A 14,323-nucleotide genomic window follows, 5' to 3' on the forward strand; every position below is an offset into this window, starting at 1 on the left:
CAACCTGCTAGTATAAACCCTGCAGGACAATTGATTTCTGCTCAAAGGAGGATTTAAGAATGACCAGTAAACGGTTTATATATATTAACAGGATTCATAGTTTCATATTTAAATTCAGAAGTTTCTCTGAGAAACGCGTGAATACACAGAAACAATAGATGTGGCCCCTCCCGTCACCAGCCCAATAAAATTAGTGTCATAATTGATATTATTCGATTCAGGCTTGTGTGTCATAGTCTTCATCAACACCAGGGAAGAACAGATATTTGGTGTTAGTGTGAGAGGCGTCACAGTAAACTTGTGTATGTGTGCTGCACTAACAAGCTGTCACTTCAGGTTGTTCCTGCCTTCAGCTGCTAATCACAATGGGCTTGGAAAGAAATGGTATCTACTGATCAGACGTCATCTTCAAAATTATACTAATAAGATCTGGAATGGATAATTTTAGTTTTTTTCATTGAGCTGCAGCACCTTGACTTAAAACTTTGACAATGACCTCAGCAAAGTGAATCTGACGACCGACGTCATGAGTATAATAAGACATTGGAAACTGTGATTCACTCAGTCGTCATGGTTTCTTTAAACCAGGACTGTGACCTTTCCTTCACCTTAACAGACATAAGTATGAGTTATACAGTAGTTGAAATGTCGTCATCTGAAGGTGAAAGTGTTATTTGCTGCCACGTCGCCCCCACATCCTGAGGGTGCGGCAAAAAGGTGGCGATGCAGTGATTTAACTGGAGATGATGTCAGACATTTGTTCAGTCTTTTCTTAAAGGCATTCATTGTGCAGACAAAATGTGACAGACATAGTTGTGGAAAGAGACTGAGCTATTTCCTTGGCTTTTTTGTTCATGTCTGACGTTGCTGTCTGAAGCTGCTTGAAAAGTGCTTTTTGAATGGTAGGTTTCAAAAAGTTAAGGTTTGACATTGGAGGAAGTTGTTGTGGCAGGAAGGGGACCGGTCGCCTTGACTCAACCTGAGGCTGCAACAGGAAACAGCCTGAAGGAGTTTTAATCCACCTGGATCCACACTCTGTTCGCTCAGCTGTGGAGAATAAACTGACCTTGAATGAAAGTGGTTAACAGGTGGGAAGCAGCTGGGCAGTAGTGGATAATGTTCTGAGCGTATTTGTCAGGTTTGTGCTGCAGCTACAGGTGGAACTGGAAATGAGGCACATGGATCCAGATGTGTAACAGGAGGGAGCTCCAGTCTGGGGATGGGCGATGATTTTTTAATAGTCGTTCAGTTAAAAAAAAAATCCAATAGTTTATGAGACAATCGTCTTGTCTGAAAAAATGTAAATGTTCCCTTTTCACTGTCGCAGAAGGAGAAAGTGGAAAGACTCCACCAGAATGTTCTGTGTGAAACTCTGCGAATAGTGGATTAATAATCGAATAGTACTTTTGTTTGAAATGCCCATCCCTACTCCAGTCTGAGGGTAAGGTCACCGCCATCAGATGGCAGGGAATCTTTATATTTTAAGGATGGAGAGACGATTAGACTAAAAGCACTGATCAATAGTTTTTTTTATGACAGTTAAAAGGATTATGTGTAATGTCAAAGCTACAATATGAACCCAAAAGACAGTAATCACCTTGCTCTGTATTGCCCCTAAGCTCCAAGTCTTTTTTAGGTCATTATTTTTGTTTCATCACCCGTAACTAATCAAAACACTGCTGCAGGATTTCACTGTTATTTTAAAATGCATCAGGTAGGTGGATCGTTATCATACAGACTCAGAAGGTCGGAGCTTCTTTGTGACTTGTTGCATGTTGTGTATTATGAGGTTCTGTAGAGTAGCTTATTTCTCTCTATCTGGTGAATCTGAATTGGAGATACATGGCTCTGTGATTGGTTTATTGGATTTTACGCCCAAATTACCACCATGAATAATGAAGAGATTAGAGTCAACCCTTGTGAACAATGCACCAGTCATAATGACTGTTGTTCCTGCCAATCAAATAGAAAAAATAAACCATTTTTTTCTGTAGATGTCACACTCCCAATAAATCAACCCATGCTATATATATATATAGAAATATTTATTAATAACATCTGAATGGACAATTAACACAGTCTGCTGTAGGTTCATAATACATCTTGTGTTTACAATATGATTAGTATCTCACAACAAAAGAGAGATTTAAAAATGACTCACAGAAAAATGATGCATGCATTGTACCTACAAACACTGAGGAGAATCGCCATTGTTATTTGTGACAGTGTCCAATACAAAGACATAAACAATACTGGTATTAATCTTGAATTTCAAAAAACAAACACTGCCTTATTAAAACAACCACAGGGTGTGGCCCCAAATGAGGAAGAACTGTGTGTTCAGAAGAGACACAATCCAGTCACACACTTCCTGGAAACAGAAAGACTAATCGTGACTTGACAACGTGATTCTCAGTGATGAACTCTGATGTTTGTTGCACTTGTTTTTTTAAATGGGAGCCCTCCTTCGTCCTGTGACGACAAAGCCCCCATCAAAAAGGCACAAGGGATTTCCCACTGGTTTGATAAGAGGGATGTTAGCGATTCAAGGGTCTCTCCTAAGACTATGAAGCTGCAGCCATCATTTTGAACAGGATATTTCTGGTTTATTACAAACTCTGTCTTATTTTTGCAGTTCTGGTCACTATTTCTAAATAACCGACCGGATACAGATGGAGGTAGCTTTCCCAATGTCAACCATTTGTTTCTGTAGGGCATATTGAAGCTAAGAGTGGGCTACCCCGCCTTGAGTTGACTGTTCAACTCCCGGTTAATCTAGAAATGAACAGAAAGGAGGAGAAAGTGTGTGCAAACCTAAGATGTCATTGAATACCAGTTTGTGACAAGGATTCACTCACCAACCTGTCACTTTAAAGCAGCCACGTCCTTAATTATGCAGAGCTTTGAGTTATATAAAAATTCCCTGCATATAGTTGTCATGAAGGAAGAAATTGACCAAACTAAAACCAGTTGCCTACCACTATGTAGCAGTTAATTTCTGCTGTAAATTGGGCATTTTAATATGGAAGTCAATAGTGACTCTTGGCCATTCATGGTACTTCTGTGTTGGTTACATAATATTTTGTCCTTGTATTGTAATTCCAAAATTCAATTTTAAGTATTTTAACTCATATTTCACAGGGGCAAATACAATACCATTATTCAATCCAATTACCTCCAATCAACTGAAGCACTACCAGCGTGATAGTCGTACTACTTGACGACCTAAACAGAAATAATGCCGTAAACAACAAAAATAGCATCCAAGTGTTAACAAACCAGAAGGCCCAGCTCATCACTGAGAACCACTGACGGTCGTACGTAGAGATTAGCCCTGGTGTTGGCCTGGAGGAGGTCAGTGGACTGCCTCTGTTTACACCGATCGACCACCAGCTGAACTGATAACAACTATTCCACTTCTGTTTCCCTCATTTAGACCACACCCCATGAACAAAGTATGACAAGTTAACATGCAGTAAATCAATCAAAAACACTGTTATGTCCCCATCTGTCAGCTGCTTTACACACTGTTGGAGCAAATCCTCTTCACTTTACATCATTACAGGAAGAGTTCAGCAAGGAAGTCACCCATAGCAGCACAACTAAGGTTTTACACTAAGACAATCTCCTTTTTTTTTCATGCCCGCCATGGTTTCTACGACTGTAGGCCACGTACTGTATAACCAGCGAGATATTTTCAACGGCCAAACAACAACAAAGAGCTGAAACTTTGTCGCCTGTCTAACTCTTACTGCATCAATGGTAGCTGATCACGCACACGAATCACAAGTCACAGCTTCACACATTCACCTAAAAAAAAAAAAAAGGATTAAAAAAAAAGAATGAAATTGGTCCATAAGCTGCAAAATTTGCTATAAAAGCTCGACCTGTTAGATAAGATCAATCAACCTGTTAATACTGTCAATGAGAACTCAAAACGATGAATGAAAGTACTGTCGGAGTTCGGCTGGAATGTCGTTAAGTGTTTGTTTTGTTTTTTTTGGTTGTGAAGACACATGAGGAGTAAGAAGTGAGAATTAGCCTTTTGCAGCACACGAGAGCCTGGTTCAATCTAATGACACATCAGTTTGAGAAATGGCTTCGAGCTGATGCTGCTACCGTCGTCGCCCGTTAGTCACACCTTGTACTTCATGTCGTAGCGTCTCAGTAGGACTTTCTGTAGGTCCGTCATCCATCATTCTACCACCCTGAGGCTCTGTATGTATCTGTGTGTGTGTGTTGGTGTATCTGTGTGTGTGTGAGAGAGAGAGTGTCGGTGTCCATGTGGGTGGTTATGGCGATGGCGGGGCCTTCAGTGAGTTGGTGGATCCTCCTTGGCTTCCACTTCCTGTCGCTCCCTGTCCGACCCACTGGACAACGACAAAGAGAGAGATGAAGCAGTTAGATTCAGACAGCGAGACAAAAGAAACCTATTGACACCTAAGACACCTATTGTATCAAGAACCGGTGTTTATCTGTCTGTTTGTCGGTTGTTGTGCTTTAGTGTCGCACAACTGTGTTAGATACAGTCACAGGAGTGTACTTGAGATCAGAATGAAAGCTTAGTTTCAAGTTTCAAGATATCTTTAATGTCCCGAGGGGTGATTTGCGGCGAAAAACAAGAGAAATACACAACAATGACATGAGACAAAATGTTCAAATCAGCCCACTAAGAACCACTAAGAGTTTACCAATATCTATTTTCATATTGACAATGGGCTAAATTAGGTCAAATTATAGTTACAGTCAATGTTTTAGTGTTCTTCAGCTAATTGTTTGGATCTTTCACCACATTTTCAGCTGTTTATAGGGATTTTTTTAATGATAATAATAATAATGCTTTATTGGGATTTTTTTATAACACACATTACGTAAGTAATGCCACATAAAATGTGGCAAATGTTGGTTATGTTGAGACTTGTATACAGATATCTAAACTGTAAAGTGCGTGCACTCCAGCAAACAGAAAAAACAACCCAACAAAACAAAAACACAATTAAAAAGGGGAAAAAAATGGGGATAAAGACGAAAAACAATAACAGATCATAACGTGTTACATGCTTGCTCAGCGATGCTAAGCTGTTGACACCTGCAGCTACAGTTCATCACTGTTGTGTTTACAACTAGTTTGGCCGCCTCCTTGTGGCAAAAAAAAAAAAAATTGGTGAATGCAGCTTTCCACTGATGCCGGCACCAGTCAGTCATAACGGCTCCCTGAGCCTCCATCCGTTCTCCATCCTTTCCCACCATCTCACATTTAGTTTTCAGGAATACGCCCCGTTTCATCAAGTAAGACGTTTTATTACAGTGGGAGGAAACGCTCTCCTCAGTAATGAGCTCGCTAAGTGATGGTTTGTGAGCACATTCAATTAGGTAAAGGACGATAACTTCACATTTTGCCCCAAATTTCATATTTGTCCCATTGACTCCTGTTTCCTAACTGTCTGTGAAGAGCAGTTTATTCTCCAGCAGAGGAGATTAAATAAGATTATATAGTGTTTCATGGGTGATAAGTCAGAATAGCTGTATTTAAAAAAGGTCTATTAACGATGATACGCCTCTCAGTGTGGGAAACGCTGTCATCAAAATGATAGTATCCATGGTTACCTGCTACAGTATTCTCCATCCATTAAGACTGTATGCACTACATCTTCTCTGAAAGTTAATTCATAAACTTTTGCTGTGATCTGAGTTGAACCCACTCTGGAGCGGGTTTGACCATGCAGGTTACCATGACGATATATTTTAATCTGAACCATGCAAGCCCCCGTGAGAGACACAAACTCAGAGATGTCTTCAGTTCACACACTGCTAACCTTGCTTTGTGAAAGCAGCCCCTGAGCTGTAAGTGTGTGTGTGTGTGTATGTCGTTCACTCATTCATTCATTCATTCATTCATTCATTCATCCATTCATTCATTCATTCATTCATTCATTCATTCATGTGACAAAGTGGAGCCAACTGAGCTCTTCCCTTTTTGCTTTCCACTCAATAGCATCAGAACTGGTTTGAAATGACTCTGGAGGATTCAAGAGCAATTTCGTTATCGGCCTTTTATGTGAAAGTGTGTGTGTCTGTGTGTGTGTGTGTGTGTGTTCATAGCCCTGGCTGCAGAGATCAAGCTGGTGAATTATTAATGCTCTCAGTCTGTGGTCAGAGGGTCAGCGAGGTTTACTCCAACACTTCACAAAAGCCATTACAGCCTAAAGTGGATAAGAAACCTGTGTGTGTGTGTCAGGGAGAGTCGGTGTGTGTGTGTGTCAGGGACATAATGTTGCATGTGTTTGTGCATTTACTCATTCAATTTGATATATATTTATTTGTGTGAATACGTAATGTGTGCATAGATATCACTGTAGATGCATACACTTTGCGTTATTGTGTGTGTGTGTGTGTGTGTGTGTGTGTCCACTAGGCCAGAGCTCCTCAGGGCGTCTGTGCAGCTCTTTCTAAAGAAACACAGATAAGCCATTAGCCTGGATCTCAGGCCGCGCTGCTGTAGTCCACTGCTGCTGCTGCTGCTGCTGCTAATGGCCTCAGATATGACACTGCTACAGGAGCGGTCTGACAGAGTAGCCTCAGTGTGTGTGTGTGTGTGTGTGTGTGTCTTAGTGCCGTACAAATGGCTCTTGAGACAGCAGCAGAGCTCTTCCAGCTCCACCAATATCAGAGGCGGCTGACCTCCTCCACCAGTGTTGCTTCGCAGGCGCTCCAGTGAACACGGCGTGACAAGACGACTGGTGCTTCATTTAGCTCAGTGGTTTAACTGGGAGCAGTGGGAAGAGTCCAGTGGTGTACAAGAAGTGCAACTCAATGCAACAACATGAAGAAAAACAAATCTCTTTGCAATGCAGAGCCGCGGGTGGTCAGGTGCTGGTCGGCAGCAGGAGAATATGAAGTAGGTGTGTGCAAGAAAGAGCAATGGGAGATCTTTATGGAGATGTGGTGGTTTTGAAATGAGGGATCAGGCTGTTACTGTTAGAGCTCATCTTTTTTTTGTTTTAACACCATAACTCAACATGTTGTTGCATTAAAATAGGTGAAAAATAACACTGACGGGACTCTACTATGATTTATTTGTGTTGAACAACACTTCTCGTATGTAGCATCGTCAGGTTCTCCTCCGGTATTCGTGTAGGTGAACCTGACGATGCTACACGCGAAACGTGTTGTTTGTGAGTGGTTCATTTTTTACCTAGTATTTTAATGCAACAACATCATTGACCTGACAAAGAGCCAGTTGCTCAAAACGTTGTCTCTTTTTTATAATATGCAGCCCTTGAATAAATATATTTTTTATTTCAGGAGAAGACAGTGTTGCGAGTTCTCCTTTTTTGCCTTGTTTAACTTTCTCAAACTCAGCACCTACTGCATTTTGGATGTGAGCTTTTTTTGTTTTTACCCACTTAAATGCAACAACATGTTGAGTTATGGTGTAAAAAAAAAACAGTAACAGCCTGATCCCTCATTTCAAAAACACAACAATTTCCATAAGGATCTCCTGTTGCTCCTCACACACACGCACACTGGAAATGGAGTGAGATCATTTACAAAACAGCTACACCAGCTCAATCTTAGCCGACAACAGGATGAGGAGACTTTCTGTGGAGAGGCAACTTAATCTCTCCCCCAAAACAGTTTGTATTGTTGAAATATGATGCATTCAACTTCACTCAACATGAAAAAGTGTCGACTGTTTAGATGTACAACCATGGTGAGTTTTGTGTACACTCAATCACTGTGTCACAAATTGAGGTCGGTCCTTTTGTCAAAAAAGTTCCTAAATAGCTCTTAAATATTAAATGATATTCATATTATATAAATGTTGATCATAATGAATTGGCAGGGAAACTGGGTTAGCTCTTCTCTCTCTCTCTCTCTTTGGGGGATTTAACAAAGTGGGAGATGAAATTTCTTTGGTAAATCACACGTACTGTAACTTTAAACCACTCATCTGGACAGTGAAGCAGAATCTGATCCACCCAGTTGCTCATTATGCTTTAATTGGGGCTAATTTCAGACGGAAATGTCATTGACATGTTCGTTAGAGATGAAATTGTAACCCTGGGGTCCTAGACCTCATCCCATAATGAGCATCACCAGAATAAAAACTAATGATGTCGTTAGAAGACGTGTCAGCGGTTGGTGTGACGAACCAGCTGCTGCCGTCCTTTATGTTCTAGTTATTCTTAACGTCTTTATGTGAAGAAAATATTCAAATTTTCAATATAGAGAGAAAACAATGACACACACACACGTCATCGCTGATGCTCGGCGTTACATTCATCCGGAAAGCACAGCCCTTTTTAAAAAAAAAAAAGCGTATATTGTTCTGACCCCTTCAGCTGAAAACACCGATAGATTTAGCTTTGACAACTCCATATGAATTAACATGAATCAGTCCAGCATCTGTTTTAACATGCTCTGTTTTTTTAATGAGTGTGGGCCGGGAATTCAGAAATAGAAACGGCTCAGTGAATTTAGCCGCCTCTGTCTGTGTGTGTGTGTTTGTGTGAGCTAGGTGCCTCTGTTGTGGCAATCACAGCAAAACAAGTCAAGTACACACGACGGTTATGCAGTAATTCTTTGTTATGTAATTGATGTATTTATATATTTATCTTACTGTACCTCCAAATGGGAAAGACGACATGGAATATAAAACCTTTTAGATTCAGTTCATCTATATTTACGTAGCTCTGTTCTGTGTGAAGCCTTTGTGCACTGAGTCGTACGGACATGTGTCAACAAAGTGGCGACTGTAACGGACTTTCTGCGTTGTTGTAACTGTAAATATTTGTACACAAGTATTGAATATTCAGATTTATTGGGCTGATAATCAGTCTGATGGAGGTGGTGGTTCAAAGGTCACGATCTGTGTTGCTGCTCTTTCACATTTGAAATTAAAGCCATTAAAGATGCGTTATAGGCCTTTTACCTCGACTTTATCAAAGGCTGGCATCAGGAGTGAACGCTCAATACCCTCTCCTGATGATATTTAGGGATGCACGATAACTATCAGTACAGATTATTATCAGCTCGATATTGGCTGCTAATTATCGGCATAATTACCGGCTAAAATATACAGATAAGTACAGACATTTTTTGTCGATTACTAGAGCCAGTTAGCCAACATAGCCTTGATTTTGCTCATTTTCAGTCCTAAGTTGATTTGAAACAATAATAAAAGTTGATATTTGAAGAGTCATAACTTCCTGTTTTTGTTGAGATCACAGTAGTGATGTCTGTTATAGTATTTGATTAAGTTAGAGGAAGAGCTGTAATGTTGAACACATCTTAAATCACTATATCTTAACCTTTCTTAACCTCAGGTGTGACCTATTAAACATTTTTATCAGTTATCGGTATTGGCATCGGTTATGAGAAACAGGAAGTTACTGGTTATCGGTGGAAAAAAAGAGTTATCATGCATCCCTAGATATATTATCTACTCAACAGACATGTTACGTAGCTCAAAGATGCTAGCATGGCTGGAGACTATCCTGTTTAAACCATCTGTATATGTTTACTGACAGTGGTCTTTACCTCTATGAGCGGGTGCCAGTGTGCGATGGGTTTCCGTGGATACGTCAGCATTTCGCTCCAGTGGTCTCGTCCCAGACTCTCGGCCTCGTTGCCCACCCTGCAGACTCCGATCACTTCGTTATGACCGACCCTGTAGTCAACAACACAAACACACCGAGGCACCGACACGTTGCGTCAGTTCATATTCAGCAGATTAAATCGACTTATGTGCCTAACTTACTAACTAACTGACCGATCATAGTCCATGACGGCGATGAGCAGACTGATCTGGTCGATGTTCTCAGGAGGAACGTCGAACACGATGGCTTCGTTGTACACCGGGTTCAGAGTGTTACGCTTGGTCGACGTCTTCCTCTTCTTCAGCCTGCGGCCTTCGCACATCAGGGAAACTTTCACGTACGGATCTAAAGATGGGCGACACAGTGTTTTCCAATAAAGATGTCAACATGTATTCACACACACAGTCATTCAACACAACAGAGCCTGACTTACTGTACAGTAATAAACCACATCAACACGTTACAGTATGTTCACGCCTCACCGCCTCACCTCAAAGCAGAAACGCCACATTATCATTCAGCGCTCACCTGAGGCTCCCGTGATGTCCATGGCTTTGAGATTTCTGGCTTTGATCATGGTGATGGTCAGCCTGCCGGCCGTGGGGAGATAACACAGTGAGAACATCAGCTCTCCCAGGTCCACGTTGTCCTGCAGGACGAGATAAAATAATGTTTATTATTCCCTCTTATTAAAAACAAACTAATTTAGAGAGCGATTTGTTGGATTACACCATTTGAAATAGTAAATAAGTAATGTATAAAACACATTTACGGTACTAGAATCTGCACTGTCTACACCGATAGGTGACACATTAAATCATTCAGCCAGAGGATATTCCCTTATTTGGTGTTTAGATGATGGCTCTGTCTTCCATTGGTTGGGATCTGGAGACTGTGAAAGCCGTAACACACGTCTCATGCTGTGTATGTCTGTAACAGCATTCAAGATTCAAGATGTTTATTATAATTTACACAGATGTTAAAATTCCTACTTGCATTGCCTTCCTTCACATTGCAAAAATAGAGTATGAAAGGGGTAAGAAATAAATAGAAGAACCTAAAAAAACATTTGCTGTGTTTATCGTTTCCCTTTAATTTGACACCCATCTGTACTCGGTCTCAGATTTTCCCACCAGAGACGGTTTACTTGCAGTTTTTTAAAAGAAGATTAAAAAGCTCTGTTGCAAAAGAATAAACAAAAAGATTTCAAGTCAAAACAACAACAGCTGCAGGACTGTGGTAAATTGGTGATTGGTTTACTTCAGCGTCGGCTACCAAACCATTTTCTATCTCCTTGTCATTTTGTCGTGATTGTTGTTATAATTCTTTGTGCAGCGCCACCAATCAGTGTAGATTAGTTAAATAGTCTGACACTGGTGCACACATGAAAGAATATGTTTACATGTGCACAGGAGCAGAACCATACAGACAAATCAGGGACTGACTTGCAAAAACATCACTCAACTGGTGGACAAAACTTTTATAAGAGACGTTTAAGTACCATTTAGCTTCAACAAATATCCCTGGTTTTTCCTTTCTTTATAAAATCTCTGTTGACGCCAAATCCAGACAGAAATAAAGACGTTGTGTTTTAATCAAACAAAAACCACTTAGCCTTCCAGCTAGAAAGAGCTGTTAGACTCTGGACTTGTAGTAATAAGCTTTAGAAAAACAACTTTGGTTAAGGATTAGGATTTAGATATTAAGTAGATTAAGGTTTTATTGAGTTTTTTTGTTTTTTTTTGGTTGGATTTAACAGATGGCACCTCAGATGTGGATCAGGCCTGTGACACCTCTGCTAAATATAAATCATGGAAATCTCTGTATCACATCTGCAATGTGCAGCGATGACATGACTCACTATTAATCAGCGTGTTTCATGTTACAGGGTTGACATAACCCGAGCGTCAAATTATATTCAATCTGGTCGTGAGTGTGTGTTTGTTTCCCTGAACCTGTGGAATCTGCCGTCGTGTTGAACCACGCGGCCTGTTTTCCCTCAAGAGAATTCACCACTGGTTTCACAACTCATCTACATTCATTCACATGCTGAGCTCCGCTCCCAATTAACACATCTGAAAATAACATGTGAGGGTGTGAGAGTCAGTCAGTGTGTTCATAAGACACTATGGTTTCTCTCACGCACCGGAATCACACAGAGTTCCCTGTTACGAAAAGATAGTTCAACATTTTGGCAAATTTGCCTATTACCATAACCCCTATAGTTATTAGCAGTAGTTTCATTACCTTTAATAATCGGTGCATGTTGTTTTGAGATCAGCGGGGCAGAGACGTGAGCTGCTCAGTGAACACAATGGAGGTGAACGGTACAGGTCCCCTGTCCCTCATCAAACTCATAAAATACACAATCCAACAACTCCACAACACTCTGGTGGACAAGTTGTGACCTGCACATTCACCACGCTATGAGATAATCATGTAACATTAGAGACAGAGTTGTTTTAGAGGCAAATTATGCAGCCGGAAATACTTTCCAGACTCGGCTGCTGGGCGGAGTGATTTCAAAAGATCAAGTAGTTCAGAGTATTTGGTTCATGTGTTGTAATGTTGGACAATTATACATGATTAGCGTGGTGAATGTGCAGGTCAGAACTTGTCCACCAGAGCGGGACCTGTACCGTTCACCTCCATTGTGTTCACTGAGCAGCTCACGTCTCTGCCCCACTGATCTCAAAACAACATGCACCGATAATTAAAGGTAATGAAACTACTGCTATGACTATAGGGATTATGGTGATAGGAGAAATTGCCAAAATGTTGAACGATCCCTTTAAACAAAATTGGCAACTGGCAGATGTGGGTCCAGCTGTCTCAGCATCTGCAAATGCGATTCATTCAATGCAGTTCACGCTCTTCTAACAAATGCTGTCTTGCTGATCTGAATTATGAATTATGCTTGATGTTTCAGGTTAACGACCATCTGACGCGTCTTTGTTCATTCTGCCCGATCGGTGATTATTAATACACAGGATGTCAATGATTTGTGTGTTTTGTCTTTGTCAGGAGCAGCCTATTAGCTAGAAAGCCTAGTTAAAGGTCAGATGTAGTGGTTATACTGGAAAATCATTATTTCATTCAAACATCAATAAGTGCTCTGTCTCATGCTGATTAAGATTAATTGGAGTCAGGTTTTACAGGCAACACACACACACACACACACACATTAGGATGCTGCTGCTCTGGGTGTTCTGCTCAAAAATCGCTGAAAATCAAATTGAACAAAATGAGATGATTCATCATGGAAGACAGCATCTGCGCACCCGCAAGCATGTAAACACACAACCTAACACACACACATATACAAAGATGTTGCCTGGGATCCGTGACATTGCGAGCGACTGTGCGACGAGTTGATTCATCATCACACGTGTTGCTGAGGCAGAATCCACCTCTGACACTGCATCATGATGATGATGGCGGCCGCCGCTCGGAACCGCGGGCGTTAACGATGTACAGCTTATGATTTCTCAAAGGTGCAACACTCATATGAATTTCTTTCTGGCATGCACACGCTCCCCCCCACACACACACACAGACACACACACACACACACACACACATAGAAGACTGTGGAGCCCTTCAGCTCTGCACAGATAATGTGATAACCCTCTCTCTCTCACATACACACATGGAGCACACACTTAAGTTTGCAGACTACAGAGTGCCAGTCACTACTCTTATGAGCACTCAAATCAAGCCTGCGGTCAGGATTATGGTCACTTGTTCTCAGTCAATGAAATTAGACGGGTGCTCTAAAGCGCTCCAATAAAGCAGAGAGAGTGTGTGGACAGTCCATCTTCTCCAATTATACAACTAGCACCTTCTCTCCCTCAGGATCAGCCCGCCTTCATCCTCTCTCTTTCTTTCTCTCTCTCTTGTTAAACCAAATCACAGGCTCAGTCTGACTCCACCTCTCTCTTTCCTCTCTCTCTCAGTCTTTGCACTTTCTCCATCTTTCTGTAAAGTGTTATCTTCAGCATATGTCACTGTGGAATTAAATTAGACGTTTATTAAAACCACCGAAGACGCTGTCAGAGCCGTTTCCCAAATAAATCTCAACGATTACACTTTTATTTCTCTGGCAGAAAATGAAAATGATGTGAACACACACTCCTTCAGCTGTGTACAGTAACATTGTTTTCCCTTGGAGCTGTGAAGCAAAGGGGAAGACGCCACATTGAGAAATACAGTGTTGATGTTAATAAACATGGCAAGCTTTGCAGCAATGTTTTCTTTTATTTAATGCGATTATCATAAGTTATATTTGTAATTTGGGGGCAGTCCAACAGATAAATATTGCACAATGTTGGAACAGGGAAACTGAAATATTTTAGTCCCTGATCTGAGCCGTGCTCCACAACACTGGATCCTAATGTATCTTAAAAGCCTCGTTCATTAGAGCCCGAGCTGAGAAAATGCTGATGATATCATTGCATCATCAGACATTATCCAGTCTACTCAAAGGTTTATGTTAGTGTACAAACATTAACGTACTTAACTGTTCCATGTAAGTGCACATTGGCTCTTAGATGAGACTGTAATTTATACCAAATATACTCTATGAAAAAGAGCAGGAAGCAAATTAATGAGACATTTCCCTCCTAAAAAAAATAGATTTATGGGTTTGAATTGAGTCATTTGTGTGCAGATTACTAATTGATGGCCTCCAGTCTCATGCAAAGTCAGCTGCTCCTATAAGG

At 40.9% G+C, this 14,323-nt stretch overlaps 1 protein-coding gene across 1 annotated transcript in view; it reads right to left on the reverse strand.

Moving 5' to 3' along the window:
- Positions 1–4,292: 4,292 nt before the first annotated feature.
- syt9b (synaptotagmin IXb) overlaps positions 4,293–14,323 on the reverse strand; it is a gene marked incomplete at its 3' end in the record, with an annotated part of 47,753 nt that continues 37,722 nt past the window's right edge. The window contains exons 5-8 of the mRNA XM_083973835.1: positions 10,131–10,251; positions 9,776–9,947; positions 9,544–9,673; positions 4,293–4,370 (exon numbers count right to left, since the gene is read on the reverse strand). Of these exons, the coding sequence (XP_083829961.1) occupies positions 4,293–4,370; positions 9,544–9,673; positions 9,776–9,947; positions 10,131–10,251 (501 nt within the window). The remainder of the gene's footprint in view (positions 4,371–9,543; positions 9,674–9,775; positions 9,948–10,130; positions 10,252–14,323) is intronic.

The sequence above is a fragment of the Trachurus trachurus genome (genome assembly GCF_905171665.1).
Source record: "Trachurus trachurus genome assembly, chromosome: 6".
In the NCBI taxonomy this organism is placed as follows: domain Eukaryota; kingdom Metazoa; phylum Chordata; class Actinopteri; order Carangiformes; family Carangidae; genus Trachurus; species Trachurus trachurus.